The sequence below is a fragment of the Seriola aureovittata genome, chromosome 22 (genome assembly GCF_021018895.1).
Source record: "Seriola aureovittata isolate HTS-2021-v1 ecotype China chromosome 22, ASM2101889v1, whole genome shotgun sequence".
NCBI lineage: Eukaryota > Metazoa > Chordata > Actinopteri > Carangiformes > Carangidae > Seriola > Seriola aureovittata.
The window spans coordinates 16568777-16590825 of NC_079385.1; the positions used below are offsets into that span (position 1 = coordinate 16568777).

General features: G+C 41.1%; 1 protein-coding gene across 2 annotated transcripts in view; it reads left to right on the forward strand.

Moving 5' to 3' along the window:
• lin7a (lin-7 homolog A (C. elegans)) overlaps positions 1-22049 on the forward strand; it is a 34919-nt gene that overhangs the window by 934 nt on the left and 11936 nt on the right. For both annotated transcript variants that reach the window (XM_056367793.1, XM_056367792.1), the window contains exons 2-3: positions 12263-12381; positions 21468-21539. In XM_056367793.1, coding sequence (XP_056223768.1) covers positions 12263-12381; positions 21468-21539 — 191 coding nt within the window. The remainder of the gene's footprint in view (positions 1-12262; positions 12382-21467; positions 21540-22049) is intronic.

The following is a 22049-nucleotide window of genomic DNA, read 5'->3' on the forward strand; positions in this document are numbered from 1 at the left end:
TGTAAGAGCGATCCTTTAAGTACAGACTGTGCCCTATACACTCCTGGGAAGCACAGACTCACTTTAAATCCATATACCTTCTCATTAAAAGTGCCTATTTTTAGATCCCAGCTGAAAAATTCCCAGTCTTACATTCAGATCAAATGCATATCCGCTGGTGAAATGTAATATTGCACAAGCCTTGCACTTGCACAGGAAATGGATGCTGTCAAATATAGAACAAGGAGACACCATAGCTATTTCCTCTGTGCCAAGTTGAAGCTAGCATCTCCTAGCTCTCCCCGGTCCCTTCCAAGCCACAGGAGGAGGGGTACTATAAATACACATTATCTGTTGGGAGCATAAATATCTATGCAGGAAGTAATTTGACAGGTGTCACTTGTTATGTGGAATCCAAGTAATTAGCCACAATTGATCATGTTCTGCTGCAGGGAGTTATATTTTGGACCATGTGCTCAATTGCAATTGCAATTTGTTCTTCGCTAAAGTTTAATGCTTCAAGGCAGTCAAGCTTTACTGATGCACAATCTGTTGCGTGCAGAAGTGCTATAACATGCAGAGTTAATGAAAGGAGCCTAAGATTGCAACAGGCAAACGGATTAACAATACAACCCAGAGTTTTCCCATCCATCTCTCATCCTTACAAATCCAGAATTATACAAAGGGGCTTAGGTGTGCTGCTAACGTCCTCCATCTTTGTAAAATGTCAGCATTCAGCCTTATTTGATCTTTGTCGTTTGCTGAGGCAGTGATTCAGTCCTGACCTCGACCTGTATGCTGGGGGACTGATGCATATTCACATGCTGCTGTGGCATGAATCTGACCAGTCAGCGGCTGGCAGCTGTAATGGCATGAGGAGTAGTAATGATAGTTTCACACAGGAGCCATTACAGAGAGGCAACATTACAGGCTTCCCCTTTTTTCAGCTGCTGCCACTTTGATGAAAACACTATAATTGCTAATGAAAAGGTAGTTTTGTCTCGTGTTGGGAGTGGGCATTTTAGCTGCCGAGTCGCAGAGTTTGTCAGACGCACGCTGGGAGGAAACAGACAGGGATGTTTATTTCCAGAGCTCCCACTTGACTTGTCAGGTCACAGCGGGATGAAAAGACCTTACATCACTGGCCTTCCTGTTATTGTCGGAGGAAATGGCAGTGATAAGAAAGCACCAGAACCCTATCAAGAACAATGGATTGGAACCTGTCTGTGTTAGGAAACCAGTCTGCATTCACTGTGGAGCTGGCATTTAACTACAAACAGGCATGTCTCAGAGATGACAACCTTTGTGATATGAAATACCGAGAGCAGAAGTCAATGTGGGTGCATCTCAGTTGTTGTCCATCAAAGAATTTTGTCAGAAACTTCAAGAGAATGAAGTTTTGGTGTGAAACATTTTGCCAAAAAAAGAGAAAGAAGAGAGTTTGTGTATAATAACTTCAAGCTGTAACAAATATGAATGCTAGTATGTGCAACATGCTTTCAGTGAAAATGCTTACATGCTGATGCTGACTAGACTCACAGTCCTAATTTAGCATGTCAACTCACTTTAGCTAAACAAAGGCTGATGGGAATTTGAAAACCACACATGCTAACGTCATGGTGGTTTCTAGAGGAAACGCTGGAGGATCACCAACGTCAGGAGACTTCATCCTTTGACCATTAATGTTTGTTAAAAAAAGATTTATGGCAGTGGATATACTAGCATCGCTTGTTGGGTTATTTGGTCTGAAAGTTTTGGGTTAGCACAGCCACCCCTAGAGCCTTGCAGCTAGCTTACACTGCTAGCTGAGGCTGATGGGAATATGAAAACCACAAATGTCAACGTCATGGTGGAACTAGAGGAAAGGTTTCAGGAGGTTTCATCCTTTGGGGACAATGAATGTCTGTACAAAATTTCATGGCAACACATCCACTAGCGTAGCTGCTGAGCTAATTCAGCCTGGACTGAAAGTAGTAGGTTAGCATTGCTACTCCCAGAGCCATGCAGCTAACTTGGTTAAAACATCAATCTGTGAGAAATTAGCCATCCTAAATGAGGACTGACTCTACTGTGCATTAAAGGTGTCCAAAAGTTATGTTGAACACACTGAATGTATTTCTCCCAGTGAGGCTGTTGAACATCAGTTCAGGGGCCTCGCTTCTTCAAGCATGACTCCCATGGTTTGTCTTCAGTGTCGCAAGGTTTGGCGAGTGGAACAATTTTCTGTCTTAACAGACAGAAAGGAATAACTGCAGCACTCTACTGCCCCAGTCCTTGTTTTCCCTCTGAGAGATCATAGCAAGTTCACTGATTTGACACCGGACCTTATTCCCGTCACATGCTCTCAGGCACAGCAGCGATCTGAAGGATTAGAGGGGGGGTCGCTGACAAGCTGACGTCACTCATAGCTCTTGATATTTCAACCCATCTCCTTTTAACACAGCAATAAACGCTCTCAGAGTCATTGTCTTGTAGGGGCACTGTCCAGTAATTAGAGGGGATGAAGAAGACAATGAGAGCATGATGTTTTCTATCTCTGCTTTCACCGCGCGGGCTCCTGCAGAAGCCATTAGCCCTCAAGGAGTGATTTATTTGTGCTGCTTCAAGGGGATCGTTGCAGTAGGGCAAATTAGAGCCAATTCTCTTGCTGTTGTCTAATTTTCCCCATTCAGTGTGATTATTACAGGTTTTATGGTTGGGATTAGCAGCAGAAATGCCAAAGGCACCAAGGACATCCAGGTCAAAGTGGTGGTGGCAGATGGCAAGGCCTTTTCAGGACAATTTATTCTAGCATGCATGACATCCCCACAGCATCTCTCCCGGCACAAAGGTAGCAGCAGAGTCAGAGAAAGGTCATCTAGGCCTTTCACTGTCATCTCCCGAGGTGGAAAAATATCATTTCAATCAATAATCAAAGTCAGAATTTGAAAAGAGGATCTTCAGGTCGCAGAGATCTAATCACGACCGCACGGTTTAATGAGCTCTGCCTCTGGTGCGGACGTGTTTATTTACATCGCTGCCGTTTTGTAAAAAATGACAGGTTTAAGTAGTGAAAATGAATTACACTCAGTTCTGCCACTATTATAAATGGACTAATTATACCAGAAAACTGGAGCGCTGCCCGGTGCCAATGCATCCCCACAACAATGTTGTGGAGCCTTGTCGAGCGTTGAGGCCTTCATTACGTGTCACTGTGGCTTTGTTCAGCTCTGTGCCTTTTCTCTAATCAGCGGATGATGAGGATGACCTTTTTTAGACAGCCAGCCTGATGTTAAAGGAAGGGAAATGAGTTTCCAGGGTATTGTGTCACACAGACAATGTCAGCGTCATTTCAGACAGTGTTTGTTTGTTTTTTTTGCTCTGTATTTTATTATTCTTGTAAAATAGATTGAAAACAAGAAGCTTTAAAGGCCTTTTACAGATTATGAGTGTGTGATCGGGTAAGATGGGGTCTGATTATATTACATCATCATGATTGTTCAAACTAGAGTCAAGTGAAAGCTATGATTTGTTCAATATGTGACCTGCTATTGGAGAAATCATTACACAACTGATTTAGCACTTAACATGAGTCCTGGGCGACAAGACTTCAAATCAATATCACAATTACTCCAAACTTTCACCTTGATTACGATTCATGAACAATTACTTTGGCGCTTATCTCTTTATCATGGTTTTGCTCCAAGTGATGAGACAAATTGACGGCGTTACCTTTGGTCAACCATGTTGCATTCACCACCGCCTGGTAGACGTAACCGATAAGACCCAGTGACGGAACGAGAGGTGGTAGTTTTTTAACGGGACAGTTCATGAACACACGCATTTGGAAAGTATTAACCGAATTAACCAACATGTCGGAGAGAGGTCTAAATGTTTTTTTTAAAAGGAAAAATCCTCCATTGCAAGTTTTTGTCTTTTTCTACCTTTGTCACTAAGAAGGTTTTTCTACAGCCTCCAGAGAGACGGAGAGACGAGGGAATTGTTGCTTTTAGTCCATGTAGGTGGAAATCTGTACAAACCAAGAGAGTTTTATCCATTAAGCAGCAAAACATTAGAGACCCCCCCCCTCCCACCTTCACTCAAATCACAACAGGTCCTGCACCTGCATCACATTCGGTTGTTTATGCCTGTGTGTGAGTGGAGAATTTTATATTTTTAGTTTAGTCTACATCTGCTGCAGAATACTGCAGATAGATAGAGGTTTTGCTGTTTGTGGGCTTCCACACCACAATATGATTTTTGCTCTTAATACATATATATATATATATATATATATATATATATATATATATATATATATGTATGCTATGGAAAAACTGTGTAGCTACACTGTTAAAATGTCTTCATGTTTAGCCAGTTATTTTTCTCACTTGTAGAAGAAAGTGCCAGATAACAAAACTGCTCTAAGTAGAGGCCTTTCAGTTTTATATTAAGTGTTTATTTGCTTCAGTGTTCTCATTCTTGAGGGAGTTTGTGTTGTTTTCATTTCAGTCTAATTGAACAAGCATAAAACACAAAGCTTCTTCTTTTGTAACTGCGTCTCCTCTGTTCTCGTGCCGTTGTCCTTGTGTTGTGAAAAGCAGATTAGTAATCTTTTAATAGAAATCCAACTTGTTGAGGTCCATTGATATTAAATGTTTTGCTGGCTCGCCTGTTTTTTTCCAGGCTGCTCTTCTGTGTTACAGTGCTGCCTTCAAATTGATGTCATTAGGTCATATTTTCAACATGGGCAGTCAAGTACGCTGTATGTTTGGCATTCAAGTGATTTAAGTCTCATGCACGCTGTTGCTAGGCGACTGTGAACAAAAAAATGGATGTTGATGTTGATGTGACAAGAAAAAGTTAAAAAAAAAAAAAAAAAAAGCCAGTGTACATCATCACTCATGAACCTGGTCGTCTTGCGAGCACAGTAAACACGATCCCACTCGAAGGCTCCGTTATTCCTCCGGTCCTTTGCTCAGTGTTTGTGACGACACGTTCACTCAGGATCTTTCAATCTGATGTGAAAAATAAAAGGAATATTGCATGAAACTTTTTGGAAAATGAAACAACCTCTTCTCTAGTATTTCAATTCTGTTTGAAGCAGTGGAATCGCTTGAACCGCTGGTATGAGAGCATAGAAGTGCAAGCAGTAAAATCTGTTGGGCACTGTTTTATATATACTGTATATATATAATTTAAAAAAGTGCAGGTTTTAGTGACTTTAATGTTAAATTTACCATTTGCTTTTTGAGAGTTGGTAATGAGCCTCCACAAATATATTCCTTCATAAATACACAGTGGAATCTTTCTGTGGAGAAAGTCTTGACAGTCACGTAATTAAAAAAAACTTGCATTAGATTTAATTCATTTAATCAGTATCACTAATGAGAACGCTCTCATGCTAAATATAGCTGAGGGAAATTAACTGCTGACAGGATCTCTGCCGGTGTCATCATTCTGCTTAATATGGCAGCAGTTCAGTGCATTGCACTGTAACTGAATCTTGATGTAGCGTGCACTAAGTTACTTAGTGACTGGTGTTGCAACTCCTCACAGACATCAGCAGACACTTTGTAATTACAACCCATGATTTTTTTCTTTGCACATCATGATATCTTGATGCTGTTTTTTCTTCTTCTTCTTCTTCTTTCTGGCTGATAATGAGAGAGAAAGATACTTTTTTTTCCTTTGTCACAGTCGTTTTAAAAAAACCTCCTCATGTGGATACAGCAGCATCAAAAAATCCTTTCCTCTTTCTTTGGAGAAGAATCTGTCAAGCTACACAGTGAGAACGACCTAATTGCAGACAGTCTGTTTGCTTCAGAGATATGCTAAATTTGGCAGACTTTAGGTTGAAGTTTGAGCATATACTTTTTCTTTGAGGCGGAAGTAAAACCCTGTACAGATGTTGCACACATCTGGAATCCCCTACGGCACAAAACATGGGGGTGTGGGTCTAGATTAAAGTCAGCACAGGGCAATAAAGCACTTGAAGGTGAAAGCTAATTTCCCTCTGCTGCATTTTCAGTGAAAGAGTGATTAGGTCAGGATTCCTGTGTGAGCAGTGGGCACAAGTGTTCAGATATTTCACACTGATGAAAACAGCTCAGTAAGAAAGCAAATCATAGGCAAACAGGCAGGGTAAAAGCAATGGTCGAGAGCTGGGGTTGGTAGCATGCAGGCAGTCGGGACAAACAAGGCAAAGCCTGACAGGCAGAAAGGCCTAAAAAGGCAGAGAGGAACAAGAAGGCTGGGCTGCAAAATGGACAATGTGGTGATAAACTGAAGGAAAGGGGCAGGTGGACAGTACATACTGAAGTGTTTATTAGGGAACTAGGAGCAGGTGTTGATGTAGGCGTAACAAGAAATGCCCACGCCAACTGCATGGCAAGGATGGAAGAGTAGGAGGAGGTGGAGACCAAAAACAGACTACAAGGACCAGAAACACAGATTCAAATGAATAGTCATCTTTCAGAATGACCCTTGAGAGTTTTACATCATTACTGATTAATTAATCTGTACCAATGCATAGTATAGTAAAACTATAATAACTAACTATATAAACAAATACAATACAGGCTAGAAATGTGCTAAAGGTATAAAGAGTTTGCACAGCGCTTGTTCCACCCCTGATGAAGTCAATAGTATGCATGAGTTAAAAAGCTGTTTACTGTTTATTTATGATATAATGTAAAATCCTGCAGTGTTCGCGTATGTTGTTATCACTCAGCAGCGTTGGTCGGTCAAGGGTGGGATCATGTTTCCTGTATTTCCCTCCAGCTGAAGCTATTCATAGACCGTGCATCTAACAAGCACACCATGTGGGTGTTGAGCACACACTCGGTGTTGTCTTGAACTATGCTTCATTTGTTCTGTCAGTGTTTCTCCTCAGCTGAAGGTACGAGTGTGGTCTTTCGCCACGGTTATGTCAGCGCTATCAGAGTGCACAAGGTCATCCAGACGTGCCTTTTTTCCCCCTCCCTCCCTCCCACCCTCCCTCCCTCCCTCTCTCTCTCTCTCTCTCTCTCGCTCCCTCTGCTAGACTATTAGGTAATGTGATACGTCATTTTGCTGCACATCTGATTCAGGAATCGTTTCCTGTTAATGTGACGCAAGCGTGATCCCCTGCGGTCACTGCAGCTGCTTTGTCATGGAACACAATCAGCCTTCAGTGCCTCGTCCCTTGGTTTTTTTTTTTTTTGTACACATGATCAGCTCACAGCTCATCTGATGGCCCACTTTCACATTAAGCATACAGAGCACTGGGTATTGAAGTGCACTCGTGGGACACATTTGCTTAAATTCCTGTGGTACATCTGAGTTTCAGGATAGAGCTAAAAGACAAAAACAAAAGGGGAGAGAAATTCCATGCACTATATTATGTGCTAGAAATAATCCAGTAGACCTGTGCCAGTGTATCAAAACCTGTTTTCATGCTGCACAAAGGCCATACCTTGATTTGTTATGTGAATGAAAAACAGCATGACAGTGAAGCAGAAAATCTTCACAGACATATTTTCCCTGTCTGAGATTAGATATCACCTGAAGCACTAAAGTAAAAATGTGCCAGTACAGTGCCAGCAGACATTTCATTACCCCTGAGCTGCTCGGTGAGAACTAGAGAGCTATATCATTAGCACTTATTACCATTCATTTTTGTGTGGACACCTGCAATTACACTGTCTTGTAATCGCTGATTTTGTGTCCTTGTGCTGTTACATCAGGATGAAACTGAAAGGGAACATGTATATTGACTAGAGCAGGCAGTAGCAGGTAAGAGTACTTCAGTTATTACAATAGCTGTCACTATAGGTAACATAGCAACATTTAATTGAATCTAAACTGTGAGGCTCCTTTCTTTCACGTTAAACCTTAGGAAATTTAAGTTTTACCCTTATTCAAGTTAGAAAAGATTATATCAGTAATTGGCTAGGTATCACTTCTGAACACCACAATGAAAGCACCAGCAAAAATGTCTCGCAACATCAACTCTGATGCCTAGTCAAAGTCCTTGATGTGGATAAAGAAAATGGTGCTAATGAGCATGTTAAAAAAAATTCTCTCCTGGATGGCCCTTGACCTCCATTTAATGAGAAAGAAATGCTTATGAACCTGCTAGACAGATGTCCTTGCTGCTTGGAAGTGTACCAGCTCATTATCAGCTATTCAGAATTTGTGTTTTTTGATATTCAGGCATGGGGGTGGGGGTGGGGGGGTGACCTATTCACCTTGAGAGAAAATATTAATACAGCATACTTAGGGGAGTATCAGCTCTTTATAATCCCATATTGTGGATTTCTTTTTCAGAGGTGAATACTTACAATAAAAAGTGAAGAGAGAAGTGGGATCACATGGAAATGAATAAATCTGTTTTTCACTACTCTCATTGAAAGTCCCTTTCATAAAAAAAAAAAACAAAAACACTTTTTTTGACAGTTTTTTGATGGTCTTGTGTTGGTAGAAGTTTGATCTTTTTCTTAAAGGTTTAGTTTATTATTACAAAAAATGTGTTTCACTCACTTTAGTTGTGCAGATGGTTAAAATTTTATTTACACAGATTTGGAGGTATCTATTTTCTGCTTCCGATCGAACTTTGTTTGTGCTACTCACAGCACAGAAAACAAAATAAACAGCTACAGAAATTCACTTAGTTACACTTGATAATCCAGGGAGCTTGCACAGGAACCAACCAACCAACCAACACAGGAAAGATGCAACTTCACGACTTAGACTTCTCTCCATGTCCTCAGGAAAGCACGACTTTCCTTCAGACTGACCGTTAGAGAAGGCAGATGAATTAAAAGCTAAGTTTACTTGATTGCAGGGGCAAGCAAAGGTGAGCAACTGGTTAGCAGTCAAAACAGACAACCAAGTACAAAACAAGCCGGCAGCGTCTAAAAAAGCAGACAGGAGTCAAAAAACAGGGCAGAGAGAAAACGGGCAAAAAGGCTGGAACACAGTGACTAGGATGGAGATAATGATAATACTAGGAGGATCACTGACCCTACTGTTTGCTAAACCTCCACCAAAGAGTCACTGTCCAGTCATAAGCTAATTAAGCAACCATAAATTGGCACATCAGGCCTGTTGACCTTTGGATTCATCCACATACTGAAGCGGCATGCGTTCTGTTGTAATATGAGCTAGTTGGATTGTGTTGTCTTTTTTAGGCTTAAGACACAAGAGCAAAAATGTAAATAATACCATTACCCTAACGTTAGCTGCAGTTGTTGGCATATGCAGCCGACTAGCATAACGTTAGCACATCATTAGCTTACAGCATTGTTTTTGGGGGTTAGTGATACTCTCTGCACATCAATTGTGTAGGGTACTATCAGAGTTTAGGCTTACGTTTGTGCTTTTGTTTTACTGAATTATCGTACCTGTAATTACAAGGAGCTTTTTCTGTGAATCATCCAATGGTGAAGATGCATGCTATTTTTTACCTTGGATATTTAGTTTAGCTTTAGTCTTTTAGCATTAACATATGTAGCCATCAAGTGCATATTTAAGACTCATTTTACAAGATACTGGCTTTGATATGAGTCAGCTGGAACATTTGAAAAACAGTTGGAAACATAGTTTTCACACAACTTTTATAGCTAAAGTTAGCAAAATCAGCTAGCTAGCCACAGCTGATAAAATGTGCTAGCAGAGACTGTGACACTGACCCGCTGTTTGAAACATTACAAAGAATTTGGAGCTGAAAATCTGTCAGCATTATCATTGTAAAATGGATTATATGTTGTTCAAGAACAGAAAGCTTGACAGGTGCCACTACAGTAATTAAGTGGGTTGGTGCTCAGCGAAAAGTCAACTGGGAAATGACAAGCAGGTGCGCAGGTAGGTGTGGGGATCAGGTGACTGGAACAAGCAGCAACACACTGAGGACAACTGCCGGTTGGACAGGATGTAGAAACTATAAAGCCAAGACAATTATAGTTAACACTGTGTCTAATTTTATATACACCTGTGATATACCTGTGACCATCTTTGCATGAGACTCATGAGAGCGGTTTAATTAATGGCTGATTAGCATTATCCTGATGACTCGCTCCATTGCCAGCTCTCATCTGCCAATACAACTTTCACTGGACTAGTCTTTGGGAGGCATAACCGGTCTCGATGGGAACTGCCCTTGCAATTTCAAGCGGATCAATATAATCCTCTGTGTTTTATTACACGGTGCTTGAAATAGAAACAGGCATTGGATTTCTGTGAGGCGTGCACATTGTCTTCATATGTAGCATGAAGGCGAAATGCAATAAAAGGCACATTCTTGTGTTACACATTTCCTTTTTATGGCCTTATATACAGTATTCACCCTGTTAGAGCTCGAGGTGACTACTTCTTTTCTAGCCTCCAACAAGTCTGCAAACAGTAAAAGCTCCTCTGTCTGCCGTCTGCTTTATTGAGTTACTCTATATTCCCAGAATTCAATATCAGTCTGTGTGTGTGTGTGTGTGTGTGTGTGTGTGTGTGTGTGTGTGTGTGTGTGTGTGTGTGTGTGTGTGTGTGTGTGTGTGTATGTGTGTGTGATTGTCATGTCACGAAGCACATTTTGTATTTGTCACTGTATTCTGTGAGAGGAGACACTGGTAGTAGGATGACAGTGTGGAGAGAGACTGACTAGTCAGTTTCTATTTACTGCTTTTCCTGAAGGTATGTACCTTCTGTTACTGTGTCCACATAGGCTTCTTTAAATCAGCTTTAACTGTGATCAGAGCTGCAATTTATAATTATGTTCATTACTGATTAAACTGGTGATTGTTCCATCTATTTACAAAATTACAAAATGCTGACAAATGGAGACAAATGGCTTGTTTTGTCAGAGCAACCATCCAAAACCAAAAGATATTCATTTTAAAGTGGCATAAAACAGAGACAAGCAGCAAATGCTGACATTTAAGGGGCTGGAGATGTTTGGCGTTTTTGCTCGATAAATGACTTAAACAGTTGATTACCTAAATTATTTTTGATTAATCGACTATTTGTTTCAGTAAAGTCTGTCATTCCTAGTTGTTTATTCCATTTGTTTCCTCTATATATATGATGCGTAAGCATGGTCTGGCTAATATACAACACGTGTACTGTAATATAGAGAATGTGTACGTACGTGCTGGTCCCTGTTCTGTATTGATCGATCGGGCGACAAAGCGTGGTTGGAGCGCTTAAAAGAAAGATGCTGTTGTTGCATGGTGTGGTGCCAGCTGTCAGTCAGATGTGGTGTGGGTGTTCTGTAGCTGCTAGCACATAATGTTAAATTAATTAGATAAACTGTGAAATGTATCTAAAATAAATAATAAAATACACTTCAAAGTATTTCCCAAAACTAACTTTTCTGGTCTTTAAAGAGCTTAGGGGGTTTATTGAGTGTTTTGATTGGTGCTATTCTCAGTTTCATACCATTGGAAATTTAATATTTTTTTAAGTTTGGACTATTATTTGGGCAAAAAAAAAACATGAGTCTGGGATCTAAGGATTTGTTTTCATTTTATAGACCAAACAATTGATTAATCAATAAACAATCAACAGCTATATCTATGAAAAAACATTTGTTGCTGCATTAGTCGTGTAGTACATGCAACAACAAACCAAATCTTTTTCAGGATGAAAGAACAATATGGAAAACAACACAGCTCCACCGTAAAATTGCACCAATCATCTCTCCCTGTATGGTCACTACTCTCTGGGACACACAAGCTGAATAAAACATGTTATTGACCCAACAGACCAAGTGCAGTGGTTGAGTACCAAATGACTTCCCCATCTTTCCATTATGTGTCTCTATTCGTCGAGCCCAGTTTCACAGGGCAAGAAATTAATCAGTCAAGCTGACGGACTCATTCAGCGCAGGGCAGGCTAATTAGGGGAGGAGAGCTCAGTCAGACCCCAGAGTCACAACCTCTGACTTAAGGCTCTCGGTTTAGTGTAAATGCTTTGTAATGCCCAGCAGGTGCCTACTCTTAGCAGGAAGCGTCAGCATCTGAACAAATGAGTGCCTGACTTATTCCCCCTCACCTTTATTCTAAAGCATTCGGCTGAGCCAATGAAAATGATCCATGGATGGGATTGCTATTCTACTTTTCATGCCACCGCCGGCCTTGACTGAGTCTCTTTCCATTATCCTACCTATTGATTCCCTCTAGCACCTTTCTCATGGCTGTGCTGTTAATGTAATTGAATGGGGCTTTTCTTTTCTTTTTCTTTTCTTTTTTCTGACTGTCCCTTCGACACGAGCACCCACACGCATACACTCATAACCATTCTCTCTCTCTCTCTCTCCCCCTCTGTCTGCCAGATGTTGCCAGGGCTATCGAGCTGCTGGAGAAGCTGCAGGAGTCGGGTGACGTGCCCGGTCACAAGCTCCAGTCTCTGAAGAAGGTGCTTCAGAGTGAGTTCTGCACAGCTATCAGAGAGGTGAGTCACCGTCAAGGAGGGAACCGCTGGTCCGTGAACACCGACGTGACTCATGTCTCTTGATTCTTTTTCTTCTGTGAGACTTTCTCATGCTGGCGCTGTTCCTCCAGTCAAACAATGCAGTCATTGCTGTGAAGTTGCCGCTCTTTCACCTGTTCAGTCACGGTTGCTGCGTTGCCCAACACCTCAATACCTCTTCTGTTTATTCCAAAGAAAGCAGAAAAGTAAAGCGCATCATCTATTGTGAAAAGAAATGATTTCTCATGGAAAAATAATACTTCACAATAGCTGACTTTTGCGCAGGTATAGGTTCAAGCATCGCATGCTACTGTTGAAGCTGCTGGAGGTGAACTACTTTATACACAGGGACTCCAGATAAATCTGAGTGGTTGTGAGATGATTAATGGGAGAGGGAAGAGGGAAGAAAAAGTTCTGATACACAAATCTGTTTCCACTTTTGTCAGGTTTTTCTATGTTCTTTGATCTTTGGTGAGATATTGGATCATTTGAAGATTTATTGAAACGAAACCATGTGAAAAGTTTAAAGAGGAAAATCACTATTTGGTTGAGCTGTTAACAACTCAAACATCTGAAATGTGAACCTGACAACACTGTTTTTTGTAAGACATCAGAAGCCTCAAACTTTGAAAACCACTGGTTTAATATTTAACAATGTGATGTATTGTAAAAGTTTGTTATATTATCCATCGGAAGCAGTAGTAGCAGAAAATGTAAATACTCAAGTAAAGTACAAGTGCCTCAAATTTATATGTACATAGTTACTGTCACGGGATAAACGGGAAAAAACACTAAAGGAGCTATTTGTAAGTTTTGCTATCGCTACATAGCTAACATTAGCATTAACAGCTGTTTACGTACCAGTAAGAAGAAACGTTTCGAGTTCAACATCAAACTTCATTCCTTGCCAGAGAGCTGTCTCCAGTGATGGAAAGCAGCGCTAATGTTGACTGAACGTGTACCGAAGTTAGCATGCTAACCAGCTAGCTCGGGCCTGTCTCGTCACTTTCAGATAGCAACTGACTGCAGCCTCCAATCTGCCCTGAAGACGTAGCGCTGCTCAGAGGACGTATTATAACCTCTTGTCTAGTAAAGACAGTGATGAAGCTCTTGTCACTTTAATGCAGCAGAATGAACAAAAATGAATAAGACTAATAATCTTTGAATTATTAACTAACTTTATTATAAGCCAGCCTCTCTTTTAGGCCTCTTTTTTTTCCATTTGATGCATGCCTTCTCTCTGATTACCCAAATGCTGCACAGGATGAAAACTTCACTGTCTCAACGTCCCTTTTGGTTACAGAAGACTTTGAGTTGCAGCAGCGGTGCAGCAAACAAAAGCTATTATTCTAGTTGATTCATGACTTGGCTAAAGGTGAAAGGTTACACTCCCTGATGGCCGCCGTTGTGCTCTCAGGTCACGACTGGTGCTTTGAAAGTCAAGCCAACAGCGAGCTTGGAGGAATAACGGCAATAACAAAACCAGAGACCGTACCTTTAAGTCAATGTTGTGTTACATCAATCAACAAATGACTGTTGCTTATTAAGAATGTCACAGATTATTGCGCTGCCTTATTACTGCTGGAGCTGAACACCCACACACACCCACACACACACACACACACACACACACACACACACATACACACACACACACAGTGAATTTTTGACAGCATGAAAAATTCACAAAGAGCATTGAAACGCTCAGGGGCCCAGAAAACATTATGAGCATTTCATTAACTTGAAAGTTTTATAAGCTGGTTACACTGAATTTTAATTAAGCAAATCACTGTTAGAGATTGGTTTTAATCACATTTTACAGGGACGGAATAACGTGCGAATCATAAACAGGGGTTCTTGTTTTCCTCCTGTTGTTGAAATGCTTTCAGTCACACGCACGCAAAACAGCCACCCACTGATCCATCATCTTAACACCATTCATCAGGGGGGGGGGGGGGGGTATATCACTCTACAAGACACCAATACACAGGCCGATAACAACAGATCTTGTATATTTAGTGTCCTGTCTGTTGTGATATACTGTAGTATAACCCAGTGACATGTATTCGTTAAGCAAACAGGACGTTGAAGAGCAGGGAAACAGATGACAGATGCCACGACGGCCTCCATGCTGCAAGTTAATTGTAAACAAAGTGAATGTGTAATTCGCCCTGGAATGAAACCAGACAATTAGCGGACTTGATCAGTATGTCGGCGAGAAGCTCCACTTTATTTTGTAGAGGGGGCTGTGTGGTAAATTAAAGGGAGAGATTTTTTACTGCTGCAAAGCACAAAATAACCATTACATGTTTGGAATAATTGGTCTGGATCATCGTCATTATAATTCCTGCGGCTGGAACAGAACTCAATCTTTAAGCCAAGTTTCTGGTTAACTTAAATATTTGCAGGGGGGTAAACACAATAATGAAGAAGGTCTTACAAAATCTTTTTCATAATTATAAACACTGCTTCAAAATTGGCTCGTATTAGGGTTTAGCTATAACAGAAGGTCTTTATATTGTGATAGGGAGAAGGTTGGGATGAGTGAATTCTTGTGTTTTAAGCCAGTGTTTACTTTTTCAGTGTTTAACTAACACGTGCTTTGAGTTGTCTGAACATAGCTATGAAAATGTTAATAATGTTGTAGTTGCCCTTTGGATATCTGTGCGGGAACAAATGAAATACGCTGATAGTGAAGCGTTTGCATGTCCGTTATAAATGTCTCTTTGTGACAAGGGGGCAACAGAGAACCAATGAGGCCAAACCACTGAACCATTGAACCATAGAATGATTGAAGGAAACTGTCTGAAAAATCGTGATACTGTGTCAAACAGAAACTGTATCACCAAAGAGGATAACAGCCAGAACCTGAAGCTGTATGACAGGTTCAGATAGACTATACTATACAGCATAGAGAGCTATTTCACATCACACATCATTTCATTTCCTTTATGTGGTAATTGAGTTACTTTTAGGCAAGGCTGTAAAGTAACTGAGTATATTTACTCAAGTGTTGTACTTAACTTAAGTACAATAAGTAGTAAATCTATAAATTATTTATATAATTAAATAATCTTTTCAGCAGAATTTTAACAAATTATACAATTTATTTAATACATTTAGGGCCAAATTAATTATGTCTACTCATAAGGGAAAGTTTTCCAACACTAGCAATGGCACCAGTCCAAGTGAAAAACCCCTGACATCATGCAAAGTGACAGAGAGGAAGAAAGGACTAGTCTTCTCCTCTCATGGGGTCCAGCTGTGCTCTGGACCTGCTCAGGGATGCCTGGCACATCCTGGCACCAACTGCACGCCTGGCAACGGGCTGACTGATCTCAGTGCCAGTCACTGGAGTGCAATGACAGTGGTTCTCAAAAACCTCTGAGAAGGAACTCAGCAGCAGCAGCAGCAGCAGCAGCTGTTGCCCTTTGCCAAGAGGCAAAGATGCAGACCACTTCACCCACAAAGAGCTGGCTAAACACAGTCACCAGGGAAACCATCAGTGATGCTCTGAGATTAGTGGGCCGCAGTGAAGGAGACTATGGTATAGTGGATTACAGGTTTGTGAAACCGATGATACGACAGCTTCTATGTGTGGTGCTGAGACAGCTGCAGGAGAGGTTGTAAGTGCTGGCTACTGCATACCGTAGCTTATTACTGTTATTATGCAGAACATTAAAGGAGCCGCTGTAGTGGAATATCACGGTTCTCAACAGCTGCGTCCTCGATTGCACTGTTTGCATTGGGAACAATTAGGAGACTCGGAGTGAAGGGGGATCTCAGTGGGAAAGCAGCAGTTTGATGGCCTGATGTGGAAATCTGCTTGAATGTGTTTGTTTGTGACAAGAGAAAGCGTTTACAAACCGCAGGGTTGACTTTCCTACCAGATGATCTGCTCCTGTCACACATGGCATCCCGATACATCTCAGCCTCTGAACACGTACAAAAAGAAATGTTTTCAGCTTCGTCATCAATTTGAAGAACCACAGTGGTGTTTTTGTCAATTTCAGCCCATTTACTTAAATTGGCCAAAAGACCAAACATTATGCTTTTTAATAAATTTTTTAAATGTATTTCTCTACACTTTAGAAAGCCAGTGTAAGCCAGTTATTTCAGTTTGATATGAAAATAAACTTGGAGTCTTGGTAATAGTTACAGACCGCACTTTAGTGTCCGTCATTTTTGTTAATATCATGTAAGGTTGGTGGATTTTAAAACCTTCTCAGTGTATGTTTTTGTTTTTGCTGCTGGGAGCTCCAAGTTTTGAAACTTCTTCTGAGCATCTTCTGTCAAACACCAATCAGCAATTACCAACTGACCAATCAGAACACGGCTACAAACCGACCAATCAGAATAACTCTACAAATACGCTAAAAATTGGATTTTGGTGGTCAAAGGTCAAAGGTTAAGGTCAGCGTGACCACACAAAGTACATTTTTAGCTGTAACTCAAGAATTCACACAGCAATTGTGACAAAGTTTCACACAAATGGCCAATATTTGATTTGAGTGGCTGAGTCATGCAACTGTGAGGCGGTAATTCTAGTTTGTTGCTGTTGTTTGTTTTTTTGTTTTTTTTGACATTATAACTTGAATGTGAACACCGTGCTGTTTGGCAGCTCTCACCTGTCGAACACATGAACGCACCATCTCTGGAAGCATATAAATCAACACTTTCAACAACAAGAATTACCACAAAACGATAACACAACTTTGACGAGTAATGTTCACTGCGATGGAAGACATTTTGAAGTCTGAACATTCATTTTCAAAACATAATGGCAATAATCTGAACCCACTATCTGCCTGGAAGAAGCCCAGAAAAGTACTATACTGCATGCTTTGTAGTAGAAAACACAGGTAATGTGCTTTAACAGAAAGTATTCTTCCATTTTTTCCACTTGGTGTTACATAATTACATCCTGTTTCATTTTGACCACACTCACGTCTCTTTCCTAAATGTCTTCCATCAATATTAACTAGTCTCAAGTTAAAAGAGCCATAAAGCACAGGTTAAACTCTAAATCCATCCCTCCTGTTGTTCATTTTGATCACACTCACTCCTATGACATTTCATTATTGCAGATGACCTTTCTCTCTAGTCCAGGCCTTTTGTAATCTGTGATATGATTCCTCCCCTTACACACATATGGGATGTAGCTCATTTCACAGTCCGGTGGGCCGACGCAGGGCCAGACGAGGTGGACATACTAATCTTGTCAATAGAGTAAGAAGTCTACTGTAAGTCTGGCTCCAACCCTGAGCCCCCACCCCCACCCCCGAGTCTATGTCAATAAAATTCACAGAACACGAATCAGCCTTGTTAAGGACGACAGGCCGGCTGTCAATATGAAGAATGGACGGCAGCGAAAAAACGGCCTGTTCAGCAGTGTTGGGCCAAATGACAAAGAGAGAGTTTGATGAGCTGGTTGTCTTCCCCCCCCCCCCCCCCCGCCACGTTCATCAATGATGAGGGAGGGGGTGAGAATCTTTGTGTCTCTGCGTTAGTCTCATTGCATCAGCCTGAAAGAGTTGTCAGGGTCAATCAGCCTTGCAAATGGGAAAGGAAGGACACAAGACGAGATGACTGGGAGAGCTAACCAGCTGGAAATGATGGAGAGTGGGAATTCGCAGTATATTGGGTTAGAGACTCCCACTTGACGAACACGGGATGCTCAGAAAGCAGGCCAGGGCGATCGCATCTTTCATCAGCTCTAACATTGCAGTTGATTTTCCACTTCAGTAGAGATTTTCAATCAACATAATAGACTGTGTTTTTGTTTTTTTTTTAATAAAAGCAAAAGCAAGCAAGGACAGAGGATTTGTGTTGATTCCGTCCCGTTGCCTCCGCCTCCAACGTCATATTAAGTTAAAGGATGAAAGCTGCATTAAGTTAGTACGTGTAGGTTCAGTATTTTCCCTCCGTCGAGAGGGGAAGTGCATTGTTAAGTTCTGCGCTGGCTTTCATCCTTTTCCAAAAACATCAACCAGGCCAAGACCTCTCCTTTACCCCTCCCCCTCCCTCTCCATCTCTTCTGAAGCCATGGTTACAAGCAGCATTGTCACGTCAGTTTGCCCCGCAAGCGTCTCTCTCTCTCTCTCTCTCTATTTTCTCCCGCTCTGTGGCGTCCTCGTCGCAGGTGCCAGTGCCAGTAACCTACCAGGAGGAGTGTGTGTTCGTGTTCACCACGATTTGTCTTTGGTGAAAGAGGCAGGAGGGTTTTAGGGAAAAGGATGCAAGGACGTCTGGCAAAAAAGAAAGGCAGAAGGGTGAATTTAAAAGATGCCTGCAGGACAACCGGCCCTTTTTAGAGCAAAGTGCAGCCACCATAAGACAAGACTGACATTCAAAAGCACACAGCTATTTGTTCCATGTTATGGCTTATTCAGGGCAAAGCATTCAGGGGTAAAAATGAAGAGAGAGAGATATTAAATGTGCCTCTTTTGACTACCATCAGACATTTTTCGATAAATAATCATTTTCTTATGAAGAAAAAAAAGAAAAAAAGAAAATTAAATCTGTGTAATAAACTCGAAAATACTGTAAATAAAAGCTTTTTTAAAATGAAAAACAATCTCTGTCCAGACGAGCGTTTTAGCTCCGCAGACGCATGAAAACACATATCACATGATCATTCACATACACTACACGTAGCGGTGTAAACAGGAGGCAGATTGTCTACTCCTTAGTTGATTGCTTAGTTGCAGAAAATACTACGAACGAGGAACAATAATGAGGAATAAAAATAGGGACTTTAAGCAGCGACGGTTGAAGGGACGTCACTTCCTGCCAGTAGACAGGAGGATGACATCATCACGTCATGTCGTAGCTGTCCCTTTCAACTGCCGTGACTTCTGCAGGTAGCTGCTAGCAAAGAGAACAACGTCAGTAACGCCTGTAATCCGTTACCCATGTTGCATTCACCACTGACAGTTGTCGTTTGTTTTCTTCCGGAAAGGGTGACGACGAATCAGTGAAGGGTAGGTCGTGATTGATCACACCCAATCAGGAAGTCAACGTGGGTGTGTGCGTCATCTTTTCTGAAAGGTCTAACCCAAGCCTCTGAGTCTTTAAACTATAATGGGGCGAGCAGCATTTCCAAAAATCTCTGTTTTGAGGGCTTGAAAACTCGCCAGGTGTTAATGTGGCAAAAGTGATGTGTTTTTAAACCGAATACATATTAATGTGGATGTAGCCTGTGACACTGTTGTCATGTTTGACAGTAACCATTACTAAACATTTGCATAACACAGACCAGTGTTTGATGACCCGTAAGCCATTACTTTCACAGGCGTCTAAAGCCAGCATTGTTATAGATTCCATGTCTGAGAAGTGCGAAGTGGTAGAGACAGTTGCAGTCAGAATAAATAGGTGTAATTAGCAGTTGCAGTGGTGGTTTAGAAAAGGGAAAAGGGGAGGCACTCTGCAGACAGACAGAGGCAAGGAAAACCTTTCACAGCATTTATAAAGCTGTGCTCAGCCTCAAAAAGTAAAGTGCAAAGGTGGAAGAAGTCCTTGGGAAAAGGTATCATTTGGGAGTTGAATGCGTGTGTGTGTCTGGACTGCAAGTTCCTTTTGTCCACATGCATCAGTGGTGCAAATCTTGAAAAATGCATTGCAGGGTGAAATGTGGAGGTACAATCTCAAAAGCTATTCTTTTTTAAATTCACAAGCAAACAACACAACATAAGCTCAGGGACACCCTCCCCCCACACACACACACACACACTCTGAGATGTCTACATACGAATGTCTCAGGGTTTCTATCCCATACATCCTTTTGATGATTCAGAGCAGCGAGGCCTTTACAATGTTGTAATGCGGTACATGAACGCTACCAGGCGTGTTCGCTTCCAGGCAAGCTGCCACGCTTTGATGAGAGATATCATCTAGTCAGTGGAAACAGATGATTAAAATTCATTTCGGGGGGCCACAATAATATGTCATAGATGGCAGTTCGGAGCTTGTTTTGCACCGACTTCCCCGTAATAATGTACAGTATCATTAGTCTGATTAAAATTTGATTGCTCGCTTGCCGCAATTAACCGCAACTGCCACGAATGTAGGACTAAAAACGAGTGGATGTGCTTGTGCTTGGAAAAGCTGTCCACTGAAATCATGTGATCGTTGCTGTAATTTATGTGTTTCATCAAGTCAGTTGCACCAGCTCAGCAAAAACATTACCTCTGAGAGTATTTTTTATTTATTTTTTTTGCAATCAGCCCATACATCTCAATCATTTAAAGCTCCATCTCCATCCTCCTATTGCGCGGTTCATTATCTGGTTCCACCACTGGAGGGATGTGACTGATTTTAAAGTCTTAACAGCTACAGTTCAGAGTGGTTTGGTGGATATATACTCTATTTGAACGGCTACAAGTACAGAGAAGTTACATTATATTGAGCATACATCCTCAACACTGTCCCTGTGCTCTTCTCATTTATTCTTTGAGCAGGTTCAGTTGTAAGGTGTCTTTACAAGACACGTCTTAACTGGAAAGGTCAGCTGTCTGCATTGATTATGTCTGCCTCAGAGAATAGGCAGAAAACCTTGTTTTTCACGCAACTGGACATACAGCAACCCATGTCTTGGCACCAAGCAGTAATGTTCTGGAGACTCTCTGTGCTGTTTATAAAGTCAGGATCAAACTATGCCTCTGTTTCCTGAGCTAAGAGATAAGATTTTTTTTATTTTGTTCAGCTAAATTATGCTAAGAGTAACATTATATAGTTTTCACAGCTGGCACCTCTGCACCCTCCTTTCCTACAAGTACATGTATTGGCAAAATAATGACATTTACATATTATTTGCATTTGTAAGATAAATTTAAGCAGACCCTTCACGAATAGTGCTTTTGGGTTGTACCAGCCTACAATAACTCATGACGTGCGTCCTGTGTGTTTCCCATCAGTCGGCCTGTTAATGTGTCTGCACCAGCTGTGAAGGAACACCATTATTTGACTATGGAAATGAACGGTTTGAGCTCAGATTCAGGGGTGGGGGATTTCAGATCTCCACCATGTGAAACATAATTATAATACCTGCCTCCATTCATTTCTTTCAGGTGTACCAGTACATGCATGAAACAATTACAGTGAATGGCTGTCCAGAGTACCAGGCGAGGGCCACAGCTAAGGTAAGAGCTGCCTTTGAAGTCAGGCTCTAAAGGAATTACTTTAAAAACATTAAATGTGACTAGTGAAAACTGTAACTAATGAGTGGGTAACTATCTGTTACTCACATTACCCCATGATATTGTTCTCATCTATTCTGTAGGCCAGAGCAGAATGAAATTTGCAAAGTATGTTCTACTTTGCTAATGGTCCTCATTAAGAGTCTGTCTGTGTAATTCAGCAATAACAAGTGAGAGTGCCAATTTTCTAGGAATGAGTAAAAGGCTGAAAGCCAATTTTCACATGCTAAAGCACGACCTCGATTGTATTTTTTGATGTTATACCAGTTTCAGTATCGATTGTTATGATCAGCTGTAACAGATATGACATGAAAAGCGTATTGAAAGAGTAGTACTTGAGCTTATTCACACAGGATGTTCCTGCTTAACTGCATATGTGAGACGTTACTCCCAAATAACTCCACTAAATTACATGAATGATTTCAAATTCATGTCTCTGACAACAAGCTAACA